The sequence below is a fragment of the Megascapheus bottae genome, chromosome 2 (genome assembly GCF_031878675.1).
Source record: "Megascapheus bottae isolate mThoBot1 chromosome 2, mThoBot2.hap1, whole genome shotgun sequence".
Classification (NCBI taxonomy): domain Eukaryota; kingdom Metazoa; phylum Chordata; class Mammalia; order Rodentia; family Geomyidae; genus Megascapheus; species Megascapheus bottae.
Genome location: NC_143510.1, coordinates 92,079,939 through 92,103,226, shown reverse-complemented (window position 1 = coordinate 92,103,226; position 23,288 = coordinate 92,079,939). Strand labels below are relative to the sequence as shown.

The following is a 23,288-nucleotide window of genomic DNA, read 5'->3' as shown; positions in this document are numbered from 1 at the left end:
TTATTACTCCGGCTGCCAGACTACCTGGCTCTCAGAATACCAGCTACAGTCTGAGGTCTTGGGTGCAAAATCCTGCCAAAGGCTTACCTTCTGAACTGACAGCAAAGCTGCGTTTAGAGGGTAAATCAGCCTGCACTGCAGTGGGGTGAGGGCAAACTGATACAGAGGCTGCACACAGCTCAGGCAACAGCCAGCAAGGAACTGAGAGCAAGAGCCACAAACCCCACTGTGTACAGACAGGCAGGATTTTCCCATCTCCAGTGCTAAGACACCAGTGTCCTGGCCCTCAGAAACCTCCTAATTCAAGTCCCTTCCTTACCTCACTGAGGTTAATTTCAATAAGTTGGTCATAATGGCAGCCAGGATCGGGCACCAAATGGTCCTTGAATTCATCAGCTAGACCGGCAATGTCTGCAATTCAATGGAAAATAGAAATTGGTTTTGATTTTCCATCCATCCATCCGCCCATCCATTGATCCATCTATGCCATTGAGCTTCCCAAAACAAGCATCAGGCCCCAGGTACTGTCTGAGCCAACAGATGAACAATTCCATCACCACAGGACACTGTGGAGGCCTCACTGACTGAAAGTGACGGTGGCACCAGGAGAGCCCACAGGAGCTAGGCAATGGAGAAGCACCACCTGAGGCTCAAATCAGGGGAGGATCCCTGGAGCTGAAGCACAGTGGTGAACAAGGGAGGGGATGAAGCCGGACAGAAGAGGGCCGCTAGGGAGAACTCAGGCTCAAAGCCTTCAACTCCACGCCCCGCCCCACATCCTACCCTTCCACACTCCACTGCCTTATTTCCTCTCCTGCATCCCAAAGAAACCAAACTAGAAGTGGAAGGAAATTGAGCAAGAGAGCGAAGGTGGTTCACATGTTTTTCCTAGTCTTCCTGCTATGGCAGCAATACGGAAAGATTCCTACCGAGTGCACTGGGGACCAAGAGGGAACTGAATTCGGTTGCCGTCTTCCCATGTAATGTAAACCCCAGTCCTGACACAGGGACATGCGCAACATCCTGGATGCCAGACCCTCCCGAGAGCTGGAGAGAGCAGTGGGCACCAGGCTCACACACACAATCTGCCATCCACCTGCAGGACCTACTCGTAGATGCCACAGTGAGTCTGCAGACAGCACCGCCCCTGCTGGCTCACCTGCACGGCCTGTCTTGCTCAAGTACTTCTTCATCCTGAGGTTGTATGGGAACACTGAGGTGGTGGCTCCAATTTCCGCACCCATGTTACAGATTGTTGCCATGCCTGTGAAGAAACAAGGCTGAACACCTAGGCATGACCCCAACACCTGCCAGAGGTGTGCACAGCTCTCCACCAGAGAGAACGGTAGCACTTCCTCCCTGGATAATGGAGAGAGCCACAAGAGTCAGCAGCCACCCCGGGGGGGAGGGGGGAAGGTTGAAGCTCAAGGTCCAATGGCCTTGCTTGGCAGGGCAGGTGGCCATCATGGCCTGACCAGCCACTGCCATGGCTTCACCAGTGAGGGAGACTGGCTCAGAGAGGTTCAAGGTCACGCAGAAGGCGTGCACAGCTCAAGTCCAGATCTGCCTGCCTACTGTCTTGCTTACTTTCAGCCACATGGTGATGTGAAGAGAACATTTTTCTGAGTTTTAGCACTGAGAATGGACTAAGTCGGGCCCAGGCCAAGTGCCCACAGTCCTGGGTAAGGAAAAGGGTGTAACAGGATAACTACCTGAGCCCAGGAGTTTGAGGCCAGCCCAAATAGCACAGTGAAGCTGCCATGGAAATGGTGATGATGGTATGATAAAGGTATCTGCTGTCTGTAACATCACCCGGCACCTGTGCATGCTTCACTAGTAGAAGAGCCTGCTACCACCTTGGCCGGTGCGCTGAGCCTGGGTGGTGACCCCTGGAAGAGCATCATGTTCTGGGGGCTGTGGCACTCTGCAGGCAGACACCTGGGAAGTCTGGACTGGATCTCTCAAGGTTGTCCCATGACTTCTGGATTTCAGTGGCCCAGGGGACAAACTACTGTCTAATAGTAGTTTGAATTCAAGATAATGAGCGAGGCTCACTTCTGGCTCAGGATTGTGGCTGCTTTGTGAACCAACTCCTGGCTTCAACTGCACATTCTCACCACCACTTGGTCCTCTCTGGATTCTTAGGGCTCACACATGGTATCCTGGTGCTTAGCTGGGATCCAGCAGCAGGAGCTGGCTTGGCTCCATACTCAAGAGTGGCTCCAGGGGACAAGAGCCTTGCTCCCAGGAGGAGGTTACACACCCACCGAATCACGCTGCCTAGACCACCTCCAGGTCATCTGGACCACTCCCCCCTCCCTCCATGTCTGTCCCCAGCACACACCCTGCCCGGATGATCTTGGAGGAAGGTACTCGCTGGCCCTGCTGCTCCTCCACCAGCATCAGATGCAGAGCAGCGTGACAACAGGAGGGAGCCCTCCTTACCGGTGCAGGAGATGGAGTCTACGCCAGGACCGTGGTATTCCACAATGGCACCTGTGCCACCTTTCACCGTGAGGATGCCCGCCACCTTCAGGATCACATCTTTGGGCGAGGTCCAACCAGAAAGGGAGCCTGTCAACTTCACACCGATCACCTAAAAAGGTGGGTGACATGTCAACATGTGAAAGTCAAGGAACGAGCCACACCATGTCCAGTTCTGCTATCCATCCCTGCCTCTCTCCCGAACAAATTCAGCCTGGTCAGTCCTCATCTCCACCCATCTTCACCTGCAGCCACCCAGTCTGGGTCCTCCCCACTCCTTACCTTGGGACACTTGAGCTCCCAGGGGATCCCGGCCATGACATCCACTGCATCGGCACCCCCAACTCCAATGCAGATGCCGCCCAGGCCACCACCATTGGGAGTGTGGGAGTCAGTGCCAATCAGAAGAACCCCAGGATATGAATAGTTTTCCAGAATGATCTGAAGGAAAAACCCCAAGGTTGTACACTTATGAGCTCTCAAGAGAAAGTGGAAGAAGGGCTAAGAAGAGTATGACAAGTTGCCCTATTGACACTGACCCCCCTACCACTGGGCTGGGCAGGACTGACTCCAGTGTGACCAGGAAAGACGGCTTTGGGAGTCAGACCACTTAAGCTAATGAGCAAATTGGACAATTCCTGCTGTATGGGTTAAGCCTATAAAGTCTCCTTTTGTCTCAATTTCCCCATTTGTAATATGGTAATAAGAATATCCATACTGTCTGGGGACTGGGTTGACACCTCTATATCTTAGCCACTGAGGAGGCTCAGGTTAGAGGATCCTGATTTGATGCCAGCCTGGGCAGAAAAGTCTGTGAGACAGTTATCTCCGATAAACTACACAGAAAAAGCTGGAACTGAGCTGGGTGAGGTGGCTCACTCCTGTAATCCTAGCTACTAGGAAGGCTGAGATCTGAAGATCAAGGTTCAAAGCCAGCCTGGGCACAAAAGGACCTGAGACTTTTATCTCCAATTAACTTCTAGAAAACGGGAAGTGGGGTTTGGCTCAAGGGTAGGGTGGTAGCCTTGAACTAAAGAGCTCAGGGACAGTACCCAGGCCCAGAGGTAGGGTGGTAGCCTTAAGCTGAAGAGCTCAGGGACAATGCCCAGGCTGAGCTCCTTGACTCATCAAAAGAGAGAAAGAGAGAGAGAGAGAGAGAGAGAGAGAGAGAGAGAGAGAGAGAGAGAGAGAGAGAGAGAGAGAGAGAGAGAGGACAGCGCGCGCATGTGCGCGCGCACAAGCAAGCTGAAACTGGAACTGTGACTCCAGTGGAAGAGCACTAAATTCAAACAAAACAAACAACAAACTCCGGGACAGACAGCATCCAGAACCTGAGTTCAAGGCCCAGGACCAGCACACTACCATAATCCTAGGATGTGGTGAGAATCAGGTAGAAGGGCATGAGTGTGCCCTTGGTTGGCTTGGAACAAGTATGAGAGCTAAAGATGCTCAGCTCAATTCCCTTTTCATCAGTGGGCCAATCATCTCGAGCTGGCTCCTGTCTCACTATGGCTACACAAAGCCACGAGCTCCTCCACTATTAACTTGAAAAGCCCAGGGCTGCCACTCGATCTCAGCATCCTGTGGGGCTCAGAACTGACGTGATCTGCCTGAGGCGGCCTTCAGTGAGGCACTCTTACACCAAAATATTTGAGGGGAATGCAGCAGAGACACAGAGTCAGCACCCACACACATTAAACCCACTGTCCAGGCGATGAACACACACTTGAGAAGGTGCCCCCTTGGGCCAGGCATCCCACACCCAGTGATAGTTGTGAGATCTTGGGTATATCACCTTATCTCTCTGTTTTCTGCTGTATAAAAACAGCTGACAAGAGTTAGTGGCTTAACTCAGACGGTGAGGCACTCGATTAGCATGTTCAAGGTCCCGAGTTCAATCTCTGGTACCATGAAAATGGCTGATAACGGCTACCTCACTGGATCACTGCGATGACTAAATTGTACCATGTCTACTAAGTGCACATGGAATGGATACTCAGACTCTTTTGTGGTAAGATCCCTCAACTGAGATTCTGTAGCTCATCCTTCAGATGGAACTCTGCCCAGCTGTGGCGACTGGGAAGAACAAAGGAGATGAGAGATATGGAAGGCTCTATGGATGATCAGGACTGAGCAAGCTCCCAGCAACATTACAGAGACCCAGACCACTGCCTTAGACGAGGCGTGAGCCTGGTGGACTCAGCAGAGCATGAGGAGCCTCCCTCATAGGGATGCAAAGGTTAAAAGACCAGCCCCTTCCCTGGCAGCGAGGCAGGAGAGGATAGACCAACACTGCTTGCCTATCTTTCTCTAGCCTGCGAATCTCAGCCAATCTCTAAATGCTCTGGGCTGTGAAGAGTCCGGCCCAGTGGCACTCAGCAGGACTGTGTGATGTAGATACGAGTGGGCCACCTCTCCAGAGGCAGAGGGGAATGCAGACCTGAGGATGACCTCACTAGTCTATGGAAATGGCTGGGTAGATGCCCTTAGGATGGGGGAAAGTATTCTTTTTTTTTTTTTTTGCCAGTCCTGGGCTTGAGCTCATGGTCTGAGCACTGTCCTTGGACTCTCTCAAGGCTAGAGCTCTACCACTTGAGCCTCAGCTTTTTTCTATGTATGTAGTACCAAGGAATCGAACCTGGGTCTTCATGCATGCTAGGCAAGCACTCTACCACTAGGCCAAACTCCCGGCCCCAGAAAGTAGTCTTTTTAAATTGTATTTTTGTTGTTGTTTCTTTTTTCTGTCAGTACTGAGGTCTAAACTCAAGTCCTCGCTTAGGTAAAGGCACTCTACCACTGTTTTGTTTGTACAGGGTTTTGAACTCAGGGCCTTGTGCTCTTGCTCAGCTTTTCACTCACCGCTGGTCTACCACTCAAGCCTTGACTCTAGTTTTGGCTTTTTGCTGGTTAAATGGAGGTAAGTCTCTCTTGGTTTTGTCCTCGTTATCTTAGCTTCCTGAGTGGGTGGGATTATAAGCATGAGATGCTAGTATCCAGCTCTAACAGTTGTCTTTTTTTTTTTGCCAGTCCTGGGCTTGAGCTCAGGGCCTGAGCACTGTCCTTGGACTTTCTCAAGGCTAACACTCTACCACTTGAGCCTCAGTACCACTTCCGGCTTTTTTCTATGTATGTGGTACCGAGGAATCGAACCCGGGTCTTCGTGCATGCTAGGCAAGCACTCTACCACTAGGCCAAACTCCCGGCCCAACAGTTGTCTTTTTGACAACAGGAAAAAGGTTTCTTGATTTTTGTGTGTATGCCAGTCCTGGGGTTTGAACTAGGGCCTGGACACTGTTCCTGAGTTTCCTTTGCTCAAGGCTACCACTTGAGCCATAGCTCAGTATTGGTCCCATATTACTTAGTAATGAGCTCCATAAAGCCATATCACTCAGCATTGGCCCATTACAGCACACAGAACAGGAGAAAGCACTGAACTTGCACACGATCACATGAGAGAACCCCAGTGCAGGGCACAATGAGGGCCCCAGGAAGCCAGAAAGAGGGGTCCAGAGAAGCAAAACCTGGCCTCCTAGGTGGAGGAAAAGGGCTAGGGTTTGGTTTGAAGAACTCTTGTTAGACTGATGACAAGGAAGGAAAACAAAGCTTCAGAACACTCTGCAGAGCTTACACACTGTCCCCAGGAAAGCGCTGCAGAGATTACACAGGTTCCTGGAAACACTCTTTTCAAGGAACAAATGCTATCAGATGGAAAGATTTATGCTACTACCAAGTAACCAAGGGCAAGTGTGAGTAATTGTCATTCGTAGTACAAACTGGCTAAGAGCAGTCCCTGAGTACTTTGTACTTAAGTAGAATGGGGGTTGCTGGATAGGAGTACTTTTATAACAAAAGCCACGGCTGGACTCACTCAATGCTCTGCTACGTCCCCACCCCTCAGCCCTGTGAACTGCTATTCCACCAGCCCTGTCCTAGCAAGAGCAACAGTGTGAAAGGGCAGGTCAGTCATCCATTGGCTCTGGTTTCAGTGGGGCAGAGCCAGGAGTCCAGGCAGGGTCAGATGACAGACTGACTCAGCGCCTCTTAAAGGAGGCGAGGCCTGGGATGGGGGAAGGGACAAGGGTCACCTTGGAAAGGCAGAGCAGTTTCATGCATACAGAACAGATGGCAAATGGACAGACACACACACCTAACTAAGGTCCTCAACAGTCAGTCAACTTTGATGTAAATGAAACACCTACTACCATCCCAGAAAAATAGGTGCACATGTGTACTTATGGAGACAATTCTACTAAATGAAACACGGGGCCACTCTAGAGCAGCCTCAGAGTGCCATGAATGGTAAACCACAACAGTTCTGTGTAGGGCCCAAGCTGTTCTGTGTGGAGGGGGAAGGGCTCTCACGTGACCATAGTGACAGAGCACCACTGGAATGCAAAGAAATTGCCCAGAGTCGTGTCCTTGCTGTAGATGATGGCTCCACAAAGTAGCCAGGAGGGTATCCCTACAGTAGATTCAACTCTCTGCCTCAGTTTCCTCATTTCCTTCTGCACAGTTAGTATCTTTAAAGTGCTAAGACTAGCACTTAACCAACATGATATACCCGACAGCTGTCAGCTACCCATGGAATAAGGCTCAGTATTTGTAGAAAAAGCAAGACAAAGAATAATATGTTACTAGGGGGTATGGGTGCAGATTAGTTCAGTGGTAGACCCTCAGTCTGCAGCAATGAAAGAAAAAAAAAACAAAAAACCGATGTCCTTTTTTATTTTTGCCAGTTCTGGGGCTTGAACTCTGAGCCTGGGCACTGTCCCTGAGTGGCTTTTGCTCAAGGCTAGCACTCTACCACGTGAGCCACCAGTGCCACTTCTGGCCTTTTCTGTACATGTGGTACTGAGGAAATAAACCCAGGGCTTCATGCATGCCAGGCAAGCGCTCTACCACTAAGCTACATTCCCAACCTATGCTATTCTTTTTTACCTATTGTTTTTTCTGCCTTTTCTTTTTTGGTACTGGGAATTGAACCCAGGATGTTGTACTTGCTAGGCAAGAACTTTGCCACTAAGCTACATCCCAGCCCAAGAATATGATGTTCTATGGTAGTTCTATGGTAGCCGCCCCCCCAAGCCTGGGGCCTGAACTCAGGGCCTCAGCACTGTCCTTGGGCTTTCCTCAAGGCTACAGCTCTACCACTTGAGCCACAGAACAACTCCCAGTTTTTTCTATGTATGTGGTATTGAACTTGGGTCTTCGTGATGCTAGTCAAGCACTCTACCAATAGGCCAAACTCCTGGCCAGAATACATGCTTAGAAGGTACAGAAATATGTCAAACTTAGCCAAGCACTGATGGCTCATGCCTCTAATCCAGGCTACTCAGGGACTCATCTCCAATTAACCACTAGAAAAGAAACGGGAAGTGGGGCTGTGGCTCAAGGATAGGGTGGTAGCCTTGAGCTCATGGACAATGCCCAGGCCCAGAGTTCAAGTGCGCGCGCACGTGCACACACACACACACACACACACACACACACACACACACACGTTTGGCCTAGTGGTAGAGTTCTTGCCTAGCATGCAGGAAGCCTGGGTTTGATTCCTTGGTTATCACATACACAGGAAAAGGTGAAAGTGGTGTTGCGGCTCAAGGGGAAGAACCCAAGTCTTGAGAAAGCTCAAGGACAGTGGCCCGGGCCCTGGATGATTAGAAAACATTTTGTTTTTCACATGAAGACATAATAAAAGTTAATATGATAAAAATTATTTACGCGCAAAGGAGGAGCTGCCTGAGCACTGACTAAGACATCTTGCTTTCCTGGTCACACGTCTCCACAGGGCGCCAAGTGCTGTCTGGCTCGCCGTGTGCAGCCGGCTCAGGCTCTGTGCAATGTGGCAAAGCCCTGCTTACCTGGTGAATAATGCCAGATCCAGGCCTCCAGAAGCCCACACCATACTTGGCACCCGCAGATGACAAGAAATTATAGACTTCCTGGTTTATGTCCTGTTGAGACAAATCAATAAGCACAGCATTAATAACACGGCTAATTTCTGGGAAGCCCCATGCTACACACTCCCTTCCACCGCATTCTGAAAGGCTGGTACTGTGAAAATGGATCTTCTCCTAGAATCTTCTAAAATTTCCAGAAGGGTTAGCTACAGATAGGCCCAGGGAAGAAGACAGACAAACAGACACAGCCTGAATTCTGTGTTAGCTGGCATGAGGGGTGGGTCTGAACAAGTCCAGGTCCTGCTCTGGGTCTCAGTTTCCTTATTTGTAGAAGGAGCAGAGCTAAATCATTACCAAAGGTCCCTCTGGCCATCAAGTTCCCAGCCAAGCTTGCTACTATGCTCACAGATGTGACTAGGACAGAGGCTGAGGGACCAAGTGGACAGCCAGGGCCCACACGGGCTCCACAGATGTTATGGCCCCGTCCGAGCCTCAGGATGCCTTGTCAGTAATCCCAGCACATCCCTGGACAACTGACACCAACGGAGCACCATGGTGCTAGTGTTGCAAGGGAGGAACTTGGCAATGAGACCTGCCAGCCTTAGGCAAGGAAGGCACCAGCACAAGTCAATGATAAATACTCTCAAAATCATGTGACCCCTTCACTTAAACTCCTACCAGCCAGGCTTCTTTCTTTTATTTGGTTCCCCCACAGAAAATAATGGCAGACAAAGAACTTGGGTTGTTTTTTGTTTGTTTTTGTTTTTTTTATGGTACTGGGTAGTGAACCCAGAAACTTTGGTTTCCAAGGCAGCCTCTTTCCAACTAATAATTAACATGCTGGCCTCTGCGTTTTTCTTTCTTTCTTTTTTTTGTCAGTCGTGGGGCTTGGACTCTGGACCTGGGCGCTGTCCCTGAGCTCTTCAGCTTCAGGTGAACAAACACCCTACCCCTTAAGCCACAGCACCACTTCCAGTATTCTAGTGGTTAATTGGAGATAAGAGTCTCACGATCTTTAGTACCCAGGCTGGCTTTGAACAGCAATCCTCAGATCTCAGCCTCCTGAGTAGTTATATAGATATGAGCCATTTCACCCAGCTGGTCTCTGCATTTTTAAATCAGAGGTACAGTACTAGTCTTGATCAAAAGAAGCTCAGGGACAATATCTAGGCCCTCAGTTCAAGCCCCAGGACTGGATGGAAACTAGCTTTGAAATCCTATGATTCAATGAATCTCATCTATGGCAGATAGATTCTGAATGCTCAATGGAGGGGAGAGGAGCCAGCCCCAGAATGGGGGCCCTGAAATGTGAGTGTAGTTGTTCACAGGCTGAAAAGACCCCAGGTCCCCAGCCTCAGTACCTCTTGGCCCCCAGCCCTGCAGGAAGGCATGAAACATGAGCACCTACTGTGCCACTCCATGGAGGCTGCCAACCAGCAGGAGGGATTTTCTTGCAAATGAATGGAAAGAGCCACCCTACCACCAGGACATTACAAGTGGGGGAAGGTGTAGAGAACCCCTGGAATAGGATGACCGCCCAGAGTGTTTCCCAGGGGTCTGAAAGGCTCTGTAGGCTGTGCTGGCCCTGGGAGCTCTGCTCTGTGCCAGGAGGGCTGCAGCCCTGCCAGCATTCAGCTCTTGCCAACAGTTCTCACCAAGGAGCACCACGCCCATGGCTGGAGGTAGAAAGCAAGGAGGACCAAGGCTGGAAAGGAGGCCCACTGCCTCCAAAAGTGGCAGCCAGAGGCACCACCAACAACGCCTGGGAGGAGAAGCAGGGATTGGGTTTCACAAAGAAAGAGGAGGAATTGAAGGAGAAAGCACATCAGCACCAAGTGGCTGTTTCAGGGGTACACAGCTACTTCTGTCTAGGTAAGGAAACTATAAGAAGAGAAGGTCCCCAGGAGGGCATCAGCAGGAGCACTGTGGAGCAGGAGCTGGCGCAGGAGCATCAGCATGTCTCCTGTGCATGTGGGACTCAAAGGAACGGTGTTGTTACAAACAAAACCAAGCCCTCCACCCTCTCTCTCAGGCAATCCTCATGGGGTTAGAGACCAGGACAAGTGATGTGGGCATGGTGGCTCACGTCCATAAACCCTGGTACTCAGGGGGCAGCAACTGGGAGGACTGTGGTTCCCAGCCGGCTCAGGAGAAGCTCAAAAGACCCATTTCAACAACTGTCATCCCAGATATTCAGGAAACAAATGGGATTATTGTGGGCCATATGAACCAGTATAAACTTCAAATCTTAGCTCAAAAATAACTGAAGTAGGGGCAGGGAGTGTGGCCTAGTGATAGAATGCTTGCTTAGCATGCACGAAGCCCTGGGTTCAATTCCTCGGTACCACATATACAGAAAAAGCCGGAAGTCATGCTATGTGGCTCAAGGGTAGAGTGCTAGCCTTAAGAAAGCTCAAGGGCAGTACCTAGGCCCTGAGTTCACGACCCAGGACTGGCAAAAAAATAATAATTGAAGCAAATGCAGCAGTGGTACTCAGTGGTACTCGGCATCTGGCAGAAATTCAATGACATATAATTCTCTCTCTCTTTTTTTTTTTTTTTGCCAGTTCTGGGCTTGAGCTCAGGGCCTGAGCACTATTCTTGGATTTTCTCAAGGTTAGAGAAAGGCTACCACTTGAGCCTCAGCACCACTTCTGGCTTTTTTTTCTATGCATGTGGTACCGAGGGATCGAACCTGGGTCTTCGTGCATGCTAGGCAAGCACTCTATCACTAGGCCAAACTCCTGGCCCCATGATTTATATAATTTAAACCCCTCTGTACATCACTTTTATAATAATAAAAAAAATTTAGGGCTGGGAATGTGGCTTAGTGGTAGAGTGCTTGCCGAGCATGCATGAAGACCTGGGTTTGATTCCTCAGTACCACATAAAGAGAAAAGGCCAGAAGTGGCCCTTTGGCTCAAGTGGTAGAGTGTTAGCCTTGAGCAAAAGGAGCTCAGAGACAGTGTCCAGACCCTGAGTTCAAGCCCCAGAACTGCCATTAAAAAAAAAAAAAAAAACACTTTAAAAATAACTGAAGTGCTGAGCACCAGTGGCTCACACTTGTAACCCTAGCTACTCAGGAGGCTGAGATCTGAGGATCAGGGTTCAAAGCCAGCCTGGGCATAAAAAGTCCATGAGACTCTTATCTCCAATTAACTACCAGAAAACTGGAGGTGATGCTGTGGCTCAAGGGGTAGCTCAGGGACAGCGCCCAGACCCAGAGTTCATGCCCCATGACCAACAAAATAAATAAAAAACTGAAGCAAACGGGGTCAATGGCATGGTTTAAGCGATAGAGTGCCTGCCTAGCAAGCACAAGACCCTGAGTTCAAATCCTAGTAGAGCTAGAGTAGAAAGGAAGCAGGACCAGGTTGTCCAGGGCACTGGCAGCATGGACCAGCTCCTGGAGTCTGCAAGTGGAGGACTAGGGAGAACTGTTATCTGTTATCTTCTTTAAGCTTTCTCTATTTTCTAACATCTTCCCAATGACCAAATGTCATTTCTAGTGTTAGAAAAGGAAAAAACAAGGTAAACCTTGGGGCTGGGATATGGCTCAGGGAACAGTGCTTGCCTGGCACGTGTAAGAGCCTAGGTTAGATCCTCATAACTATGTACAACAAAACAAAAGCTAACCCAAGCAGCCCATCAGAACCTGAGATGGCGCCTCACGCGGCCCCACGTGAGGGATGCACTTCTCACCCCGTGTCACACTCGTCGCGTGTTCTCACGACAACTTGTACTCACCTTGGCCCGTTTCAGGTCCTTCTCACCCCCGAGCTGGGCCTCAATCAGATGGTCGCAGTGGATGGTGGAGGGCACGGCCACCTTGGGCAGCCCGCTGCTGATGAACTGCAGCATGGCCATCTGGGCGGTGGCATCCTGCATGGCCACCCGGTCGGGCCGTAGCCGAAGGTAAGTTTTGCCCCGCTCAATCTCCTGGTTGGCAGGGTCATCCAGATGTCCATACACGATCTTCTCCGCCAGAGTCAGAGGCCGGTTCAGTCTGCAGGGGAAAGGGAGAAGGGAGTTTGGTAGCAGCCTCGTGGGCATGTAGGCATGGAGAGGGAAGTGCGCTGCAGGCCCTCTTATCCCATGCCCTACCGTATCTTTAGCACCATAGCTCAGTGCCTGGGCATTACTAGGTGCTCCAAAATTACTTAATGGCAACATTCCAAGAGAGGACAGGATTGGCTACTTCCGTTCCCACCACTGATGTGTAATCAGTAGCTAGGGAGGACACACCTATCTCTCCGTCATTGCATGAAATAACCAGGAGGAAACAGGCTTGATGGACAGATGTTCAGAGCTCAAGCTCTCAACCTGAGTTTCACCTGAGACTCCCTCTTCCTTCTGAGGCCTCTCCCTGTATCCCCAGGTCCTACTAAGTCACAGGGGACCACACCAGTATCCCCTTCGCCTACGCTGCCACCTCACATGTTGGATGCCTGGCTCCCTGCCACACTGAAGACTTTCCCAGGAGCTGGAACTCCCTGAGAAGCATGGCTGGCAACTCTCAAGAACAGAAAACCTCTCCCTGCTCCTCTCTTCCTAGACCCCATTTTCCTAGCAGTTTCCCCTTCCTGCCTTTCTAGGGCCAAAGTGTCAACACCAGCCAGTACTCAAGGGGACCTAGCCCCCGCTAGAATGCAATCGCCTTTTCTTTGCCTGCCTTCTGAACCCATAAACCCACCTCAATACTTCTACCTTAATGCTCCCAGACTCCCACACCCCCACGACCCCATTCTGATCCCCACCATTCTAGGAAGCAGCAGAACTACCCCACAGCCAACAGACCTAACCTAGAGTTTGAGGCCAAGGGAAGAAGCTTACGACTGGGAATCAGAAACTCTTGGTTAGATCTGTTTCTAAAACGACTGTGGACCATATAAATGAACAGCTAGCTGCCCCTGTCAGGAAGTTCTACCCACCTACCCTGACTGCAAGAATAGCCTGGAAGCAGGGAGCATTTAGCATGTCTAGATCTTTGGTTATGTTGTATTATTTTCTTGAGACAAGGTCTTACTACATAACCCAATCTAGAAATCATGATGCTCTCTGACTCCTGCCTCAGCCTCCAGAAAGCTGGGAGGGACAGCTTGCCTTGCTTTCTTTTGAAACAGCTTTATTGGAGTACAATTGGCATACAATAAGTTGTATATATGAGAAGTACACAGTGTGGGGCTGGGGGTGTAGCTCAGTGATGGAGCGCTCACCCAGCAGGTGAAAGGCTCTGAATCTGATACTTAGTACAGGGAAAGAAAAAACAAATACTGAACATAACCACCTATCCACAAAATTCCCTTCTCCCCTTTGATAATAATCCCCGCTACGAAGTCCCAGGGATCTACTTGCTGCAACACTGAACACTAAGGTTTCTCAGAAGACAAAGGAGGAAAATGAGGCACAGAGAAGTGCTGTCACTTGTTCTGTCACAAAACCAGGCATGCAGACCTAGGATAGCAAGATCTAGCAGAACAGCTTGTTAACTTCTGCTGCTATCAGCCAGAGGCAGCAGGGTGCTGCATGAATGCAGGCCTGATTGGCACAATGCTAGGAATGCAACCTCTACCTTCTGCCAGTCTGGTGACTGCCCCACAGTCCCCTAAGCCCTTGAAAGCACAGTGCCCTAAGGCACGGGCTGTGCAGCACCTGCAGCCCAAAATGTAGTTCTGAGAATCTATGCAGCCACAAATCAGGAGAGACATGCATAAAATAACCTGGGGCACAGGGCTGCTCCTTATAGCATCATCTTTCCCCACACAAATCAGGAGACTTGCATAAAAACAGCATGAACCCAGGGTGCAGGGGCTGTGCCCTCATAGTAGCATCTCCTACCCTGCTGTGCCAGGCCAGTGACTCACAGAGGGGAATGCTGCCCTCCTCCTGGGTCCAGAGGTGCTAAAAAGCAGCATCCAGCTTAAAACCCACCCTTGAAGGCCAATGCCTGGAATGGAATAAATGACTCACCACTGCATTTCCTTACAGATGGACTGAAGTGGGCAAAAGGAATCCTCTGTGTCACCCATTATTTGTTATGTGGCATGGTAAGAGAACTAGTTCCCAAAAAGAGAATCAGACATCTTCATGTCTCTGCCATGTTTCTGTTCTGACGCTTGCAGCCAGATGACTGCTGTGGAATTGTGCTGTGCGTGGTACAAGGTATAGAGGTATCGATGCCTTCTAGCCAGCAGTAACGGCAACCCCTATTTCGCCTCCACTTATTTTTTGGTGGTGGTGGTGGCGGTGGCCATGGGGCTCAAACTGGGGAGTTGCTCGTGAGCTCTTTTGCTCAAGGCTAGCGCTCTGCTACTTTGAGGCACAGCGCCACCTCTGGTTTCCCAATGGTTAATTGGAGATAAGAGTCTCACAGACTTTCCTGCCCAGACTGGCTTTGAACAGCAATCCTCAGATCACGGTTTCCTGAGTAGCTAGGATTACAGGCATGAGCCACCAGTGCCAGGCTTGCCTCCACCTATGACAACCAAAAAGAGCTCCAGCAGACACTGCTAAGAATCCCTTCACTCCACACCAGGGACAAAATAAGCCATCCTGTCTCCCTGAGAACCACTATAACAAAAGAGAGCGATCACGTCTACACCGCTCTGGCATAGCTCCCAGTCATAAGCCAGTGTTCCCAACCAGTCATGAAGGTTGGGAAATAAGCAAGGCAAATTTGGGGGGAGCTAATTTTACTAACAAAATCAAAGCATTAAATATTCCCAGTGCCTTAAAGGTTGCTTTTGTAGTTGCTGCTAATGAATTAAAGTGCCAGCTCTCCTGATGCCTGATAAATAGGGTAGAAAGTGTATTGCAGATGAAGAGGGAAATCCATCATTTTTCCACTAAATCATGATCTGAGAACTCCAAGAATAAATAAAATATTGTTTTCTAAAGAAAATAAGGCCTTGTGTTTCCCAGTCCTGATTACACTGTACAATCAGGTGGGAGACTGGCTAGTTCTTTTCACATTTTCACACCCCAGTCCCTTTGGGATCTTGTTAAATGGCAGGTTCATACTGATGGGGGACAGGGAACAAATCCTGAGATTCTGTGGTTCCAACAGGCTCCCAGGGGATGGTAACATTACTGGACACATGAACAGTAAGGCTCCTTGAATCAGAATTGCTGCTAGTGGATGCTGGGGATGGATGGGCCTGAAATTTCCCAGGTAGTTCTAACTTTCCCGAAGTTCACAGGAATGCGACAAGCAATGCCAGAGGCACTGCAATCAGACAGCTGTGGGCTTGAGCACGGCCCTACTGGCAACAGTATTCCCCCAATCTGCTGCTCAATTTCTGCAAAATGGGGAGGAGATGTGACAATTTCTAAGTGTATGTATCTTGAACTCAGTGCCTCTGGCTTTCACTTGGCTTTTTCACTCAAGGGTAGGGCGCTACCACTTGAGCCATACCCTCACTTCTGCAGGTTTGTTGGAGGTAAGTCTCTTGGATTTACCTGTCCCCACGGGCTTCAGTCCATGATCCTCAGATCTCAGCCTCTTGAATAGCTAGGGTTACACCTACAACTGGCCTTAGGAGTTCTTGAGAACAGAACAGGAGGTGCAAAGTACTGAGATCAGTACAGAGTACTGACATCAACTTAAAGACGGTCCCTCAGAGGGGCACATCACATCCACCCTTGACAGACAGTTCACAAATCCTTACAGTGATCAGTAGATTATAATGCTCAAAACGCAAGAGGACACACGCAAGAGGGAGAATGTACACTGCAGTGAGAACTAGGCCTTGGGAACCATTTCCCATCAACCCCACACAGTGTGGCTTTGAACTAGTTGCCTGTTCTCAAGCTGTAAATAGGTATATTCAGGTCTTCTTTCACATCCCGGGGCCAGTAAACACACAAGCCACCAGGAAGACAAGGGCACAGCCCTGTCTGCAGCTGGTCAAGAGCTAAGCCAGTGCTGGGTGATAGGTAAGCCCTCACCCTTCATCCCTGGCAGCATTTGGCCCAAACCTAGCCCACAGGATAACAGGCGAGGATGACTATCCGTTCTCTCAACGAAAACAAGGATGCCCAGAAAAAGATGTGGGCAAGATTTCATTTTGGCTTTCTTCGGGGTCTCAGCCTGACTCTCCTCTGGACCTCTCTACTGAAGGGAAGTACAGTGACTCCACAGCCCCTGGGCCTGGAGTTCTCAGGGTGGTTTTTAGCACCCTGTCATGACAAGGTCAGGAGACGCAAGTCATAGCACCAAAGTGTATCTGAGTCCCTTTGCTAGGGCCTAGATCCCCAGCCTCTAGATATGTCCTCCTTGGCAGAGAGGACAAAAGTTCCACCAAGAATCAGGATGGACATGAGAGGGGTATCAATATTTGAGAAATAATGCACCCATGAGTCTTACTGTAACCCCTCTATACATTACTCCAACAATAAAATACAAAGACCTGGGTTTGATTCCTCAGTACCACATATATAGAAAAGCCGGAAGTGGTGCAATGGCTCAAGTGGTAGAGCCCTAGCTTTGAGGAATGCCCAAGGTCAGTGTTCAGGCCCTGAGTTCAAGCCCCCAGAACTGGCAAGAAGAAGAAGAAAGAAGGAAGAAGGAAGAAGGAAAAAGAAGGAGGAAGAAGAAGGAAGAAGAAGGAAGAAGGAAGAAGGAAGAAGAAGGAAGAAGGAAGAAGAAGAGGAGGAGGAGGAGGAGGAGGAGGAGGAGGAAGAAGAAGGAGAAGCGGCAGCAGCCGCAGCAGCCGCCAGGGCCGCCGCCGCCTCATCCGTGCTGCCCAAAGCGGGAGGCGCAGCAGCAGCCTCTAACCACCCCCACAAGCTCCCAGCCAGGGCCCTACCGTTTTCGAACAATGTTAATGTTCTTCTCCAGCAGGTCATAGCGGATATACTCATTGGGCTCAAAGTGGCTCATGGCCACCTTGGCCCGTTGGCACAGGACTGAAGCCGCATGGTACTGCCGCACACCCAGGGCTCTCTGCAAAAACAGAAAGACAGAAACATCATCAGTGAACGGAGTTCTGAGGAGAGACCATCCCTGAAAGATAGAGTGAATTAAACATAGCATGTTGAATTGAAGTATCACAACCTATTCTGTGCCTGTAGTTGTGGTTTCTTTTTCTTTTTTTGGCCAGTCCTGAGCCTTGAACTCAGGGCCTGAGCACTGTCCTTGGGCTTTCTCAAGGCTAGAGCGCTACCACTTGAGCCATAGCACCACTTCTGATCTTTTTGGTGTATGTGGTACCTAGGAATTAAAGCCAGGTCTTGGGCTTGAGCACTGTCCTTGGGCCTTCTCAAGCCTAGAGCTCTACCAATTAAGCCACGGCACCACTTCTGACCTTTTCTGTGTATGTGGTACCTAGGAATTGAAGCCAGGTCTTCATGCATGCTAGGCAAGCACTCTACCACTAGGCCAAACTCCTGGCCCAACTGTGGTGTCTTCATCTCAAGTACTGATGAACCAGCAGACACAGAGCAGTCTACAGAAGGAGAAAGTGAGGGATTTATTGCATAATCTCTGGGATCAAAGTCAAGTTTTACTATTAAATTGTATCAGCTGAAGGAGAGTCCAGAGGAGCTACAAGAGGGAATCTTGCCAGCTCTAGTGACCATAAAGCGAGATCACAACAGGTCTCTTGTAATAGCTCTTATTCAGCTGTGAAGCAATACCCACATCACAGCATCTACTCCATCTCATCTCAGGTTCCTTGAGTGTGCATTCACGCCTTGCCATGTATATGTGTGTGTGCTGATAATGGGGCTTAAACTCAGGGCCTTTCCCCCTTGTTTGACTTTGAGCCACATCTCCAGTTTTACCTTTTTGCTGGTTAGCTGGAGATGAAAAGTCTCATGGATTTGGCTCCCCTTGTTAGCTTTGAACTTTGATCCTTAGATCTCAGTCTCTTTGAGTGGCTATGATTACAGATATGAATCACTAGTGCCTAGACTCATGCTAGCGCCTCTAGTCAAGGACAGCTTATTATGTAACAGCAGGTAAATGACAGCTAGGATGGAGTATGTTGTGAACTTTAACCTGTGAGTAATGGGGAACACTGTGACCAGGAAGAAAAAAATGCAGAGAAATGCCAGCAGGAAAGGGGAAAAGTTTACCTGCCAGGTGGCCTCTTGTCAAGAAATATATTCTGCTCTCCTGTAGATTGATTTCAAGGGCAAGAATACCAAGCATCATTCATTCACAGACCATGTATCTCTCACCTGTATAAAAAGATTTGCTGTAGCTGGGCACAGTGGCTCACGCCTGTAATCCTAGCTACTCAGGAGGCTGAGATCTGAGGATCAAGGTTCTAAAGCCAGCCTTGAGCTGAAGTGCTAAGGGACAGCACCCAGGCCCTATGACTCACAAAAGAAAAAAAAAAAAATGCTGTAAAGTTGGGTGTGGTAGCTTACACCCGTAATCCTAGCTACTCAAGAGGCTGAGATCTGAGTCCAAGCCCCAAAACTGACCCCTCCCAAAAAAAAATTAGCTGTAGATGTTGTATTTCCACTCTCAGAATAAAAATAAATACAGGAGCCGGGAGTTTGGCCTAGTGGTAGAGTGCTTGTCTAGCATGCACGAAAACCGAGGTTCAATTCCTGAGTACCACATACATAGAAAAAGTCTGGAAGTGGTGCTGTGGCATAAGAGCTCTAACCTTGAGAAAAGTCCAAGGACAGTGCTCAGGCCCTGAGTTCAAGCCCCACGACTGGCTAAATAAATAAATAAAATTCCTTATTAAGCATTGGCCTTGGCCCAAATCTGTTCTATGCCTATGTTTTGAAAATTCACTGCAACAGTACAAGGTAACTGTTTTTCCAGTGAGTTAAGTCAAAAGGCATGACCTTCGTATTCAGCGACTCTAGGATGAAGCTCAGGTTTATCTATCTGTCAGTCTGTCTGTCTGAGGCTTTGGCTATTAGTCCTTCCTCTTCTCTTAGCCTATCTTTCCCAGCCCAGTGTGACAGGTCAGCCTGATTGCCCAACTAAGTCCTACCATGTAGCTGCTAAGACTCTGTTCCCAAGTCTGTAGTGAAAATGGAGGTCAATTCTGTAGTGTTAACAAATTTAGTAATCCACATAAAGTGCTTCGCATAACCCTCTCAGTGTAGGCATTCACTGAGCTCTTCAGCTCAAGGCTACTGCCCACTGCACTCCGCATCTCACGTCCATACTTTTTGATAGTTAATTCGAGATGCGTATCTCAGACTTCTGTGTCCATGCTGTCTTCAAACCATGATCCTCAGATCTCGGCCTTCTAAGTAGCTAGGATTACAGGCGTGAGCCAATGGCACCTGGTGAAAATTGAAATCTAAATTAAACATGAAGTATGATCTCACAGTGTGTGCTGGTGGCTCATACCCATAATCCTAGCTATTCAGGAGGCTGAGATCTGAGGATTTTGCATTTCAAAGCCAGCCCAGGCACAAAAGTCCATGACATTCTTATCTCCACCGTGAGACTCTTATCTACAATGAACCACCAGAAAACCAGAAGTGGCGCTGTGGTAAAGTGCTAGCCTTGAACTGAAGAGCTCAGGTACAATGCCCAGGCCCTGAGTTCAAGCCCTATGACTGACCAGCGTGTTTATAGCAGCAAACACACTGCCTGTATCCTGAGGACTATAGGCTCTTTTCCTACAATACTTTCCACATCTCCATTCCTAGCCACTAAAGACCAGACCTACAAGGCAGGTCCCAAGCACCAGGACCTCAGAATGAAAATGGAGCTGAAGAGGTCTCTTTTGCCTACTCATACTGTCCACAACTGAAGGTGGGCTGTCTCCACGGGTAAGGAGTCACTACCTTTTGGACAGTCCATTTCACCTCAAGGATGGCTTCAGAGACTCTGAGGAGATCATGCTCTGGTTCTTCTTGCCATGACCCTCAGCAGCCACCCAGCCCTCCTGGAAGAGAAGCCTCTCCCAGGTGGGGAACATAGGAATGCCTGCCCGTCCCCTCACTCTGAAGGGAAGGCATTTTACCACAATTCTGCTGTGGTTTCTAACAATTTTCTCCCTCCTCCTCTCCTAAGAATCCAAAGCTAAATAGTTCCCTCCTGTCAGCAGGCGATCGGCTAGCTTGGTTGCTATGCAACTGACAGGAACAAAAGTGGTACAGTCCTTTCCAGAGGCTTGGAATGGGGTAAGGCGCTATCTCCTCCCAATCCCAGCTTCTAAACAGGCAGCAAGGATGGCAGGGGCTCCTTTAAGACAGGGGCTGATGGATTCATTCAGCTGCCTTATTCTTTGCTGCTAGCTTCAGCAATAGACTCCAGGAGCACTGAGCTGCATACAAATCCTGAGCAGCATCTCTGTGCCAACACAGTGAAGACAGGCCTCTGCAGCAAGCACCACAGGGGACCTGTGAAGTCAGGCCAGGACTGAAAGACCACACCTCTGCCCAGCTAGGATCTGGGGCACAGGCAATCACAGCCCCAAAGAGACATACACACTTAGGTGCTGGGGCCAAATGAACTGTGCTCCCTATACGGGGCTTAGGGCACAGAACTATGGCTCTACCCACTTCCCCTGGGGGAGTGCTCTGGAGAAACAGATGGGCTACATGGTGAAAAGCCTGAGTTCTGCACACATCTGCATTAGAATTCTGACTCTGCTGAGAGTAGGTTGTGACCTTAGCTGAGCTTTCACTTCTCCGGGCCTCAGTTTTGTAATTATGAAAACAGGCTTGCATCTTAGGCTCGTTGTGAAGGGCAAATGAGACAACATGACAAGACCTAGTCCTACTTCTAGGACCTGAACTTCTAGGACCTGGCTGCTAATGTGATTCCTATTCCCCAGGCCTAGACCAGTGGCTCTAAGACAGCACACAACAGTGGTAGACTAAACATCCACTAGTGTACCATACAGGGGGCTGAGTGGACACTGAGGCTAGCGCTCAGTATCTCCACCCTCCTCTTCCTCCTGCAGCTGCTCAGCGGGTGACAGTTACCAAAACAACTTCTCAGCAATCCCAGGGCTTTTCCACAGGTGGGCCCTGTTTCAAGTCAGCTCTGAAGCTCCCTTTGTGAACTCAGGCATACTTTTGACAGGAACAACACAAATGCACAGCACAAAGGGGCAGGTTCAACTCCAGGGCACTGAAGAGAAGCAGGGTTGGGGAAGGGATGAGGAAAAGTGTGGACTTTGTGATGAAATGTCACCATCACACTCCCCTATTACAATTCATGCATACTTTAAAAACAAAAACTTCCTGATAAATTGTCTCTGGCTCCTCCCACCAATCTCAATCAGAAAGCAGAACCATACCAATAACCTATTTAAAATTCAAGGCAGGGGCCTGGCATTTGGCCAAGTGGTAGAGTGCTTGCCTAACACACATGAACACCCAGGTTCCATTCTTCAGCACCACATACATAGAAGAAGCCAGAAATAGTGTTGTGGCAAGGACAGTGCTCAGGTCCTAAGTTCAAGCACCAGGACTGACAAAAAAAAAAAAAAATTTTTTAAAGGTGTTTGGGCCAGGAGTTTGGCCTAGTGGTAGAGTGCTTGCCTAGCGTGCCCAAAGGCCCAGGTTTGATTCCTTGGTACCACATACATAGAAAAAGCCAGAAATGGTTCTGTGGCTCAAGTGGCAGAGTGCTAGCCCAAGGACAGTGCTCAGGCCCTGAGTTCAAGCCCCAAGACTGGCAAAAAAAAAAAAAAAAAACTCTGACCCTCAGATCTCAGTCTCCTGAGTAGCTAAGACTACAGTTATGAGCCACTTACTAGTTAGGGGTACAATTCTAAATACTTTACAACTACTACATGATTTAAGAAGATGTACTGATATTGTAGCATTTTACAGGTGAGCATATATTACTACAAAGGTTGCTCAAGGTCACAGCTACTTAAGTCTTAGAGCTAGGACTCAAGCTTTGATAGACTGGGGCTGAGAATGTAGCTTAGTGGTAGAGTGCTTGCCTAGCATGCACCAAGACCAGGTTCAATTCCTCATACCACATACACAGAAAAAGCTGAAAGTGGTGCTATGACTCAAGTGGTAGAGTGTTAGCTTTGAGAAAGCCAAAGGACAGTGCCCAGGCCATTAGTTCAGTCCCCAAGACTGGCAAAAAAAAAAAAAAAAAATCAGTCTGATGCTGAAGCCCACACTATTAACCATTACACTATGTTTCCTCTAATCTTGTTTCTTCAATTATACCAAAAGCTCATATACATCTATTATATTCCAGATTGTCATGAGCTATTACTGCTACCCAGTTAGATAAATGTTTGTAACTCTTCGTGACAGTAATAAGTCATTATTACCTACCTTCACCTCTGATCAGCCAAGAACATAAACAAATATTCTGGCTAGGAAAGATTTGCAAGGCCCTTTGCAGTAGGGCACATTAGAAATCAGGAGGTTCAAAAAATTAATGAGGGCTGGGAGCGTAGCCCAGTGGTAGAGGGCTCACCTCACTTGCACAAAGCCCTACGTTTGATTCCTCAATACCACATACATAGAAAAAGCTGGAAGTGGTGCTGTGGCTTGAGCAAAAAAAAAAAAAAAAAAAAAGTGTGCAAAGATAGTGCCCAGTCCCTGATTTCAAGCTCCACTACTGGCAAAACAAAAAAACAAAACAAAACAAAACAAAAAAGTTAATGAAACCCCATCTCAACAAACAAATTGGTGCATACCTGTCATTCTGGCTGCTTAGGAAATATAGGTAAGAGAATCCAAATACAAGCCCAATCCAGGCAAAAAGTAAGAACTTACCTAAAAATATCCTAAGGCAAAATATCCAAAGGGCTGGAGGCATGGTTCAAGTAATAGGGCACTTGTTAAGGCCCTGAGTTTAACCCACAGTACCATAAAAATTGGGGGGGGGGGTGGCCCAAGAGCATGGCCTAGTTGTAGAGTGCTTGTCTAGTATGCACAAGTTCCTGGGTTTGATTCCTTAGTACCACATACTCAGAAAAAGCTGGAAGTGACACTGTG

At 48.8% G+C, this 23,288-nt stretch overlaps 1 protein-coding gene across 2 annotated transcripts in view; it reads right to left on the bottom strand.

The window, feature by feature from the left end:
- Aco2 (aconitase 2) overlaps positions 1–23,288 on the bottom strand; it is a 32,531-nt gene that overhangs the window by 6,548 nt on the left and 2,695 nt on the right. For both annotated transcript variants that reach the window (XM_090328805.1, XM_090328806.1), the window contains exons 2-8: positions 17,195–17,331; positions 12,135–12,393; positions 8,349–8,441; positions 2,767–2,925; positions 2,446–2,596; positions 1,160–1,264; positions 320–411 (exon numbers count right to left, since the gene is read on the bottom strand). In XM_090328805.1, coding sequence (XP_090184931.1) covers positions 320–411; positions 1,160–1,264; positions 2,446–2,596; positions 2,767–2,925; positions 8,349–8,441; positions 12,135–12,393; positions 17,195–17,331 — 996 coding nt within the window. The remainder of the gene's footprint in view (positions 1–319; positions 412–1,159; positions 1,265–2,445; positions 2,597–2,766; positions 2,926–8,348; positions 8,442–12,134; positions 12,394–17,194; positions 17,332–23,288) is intronic.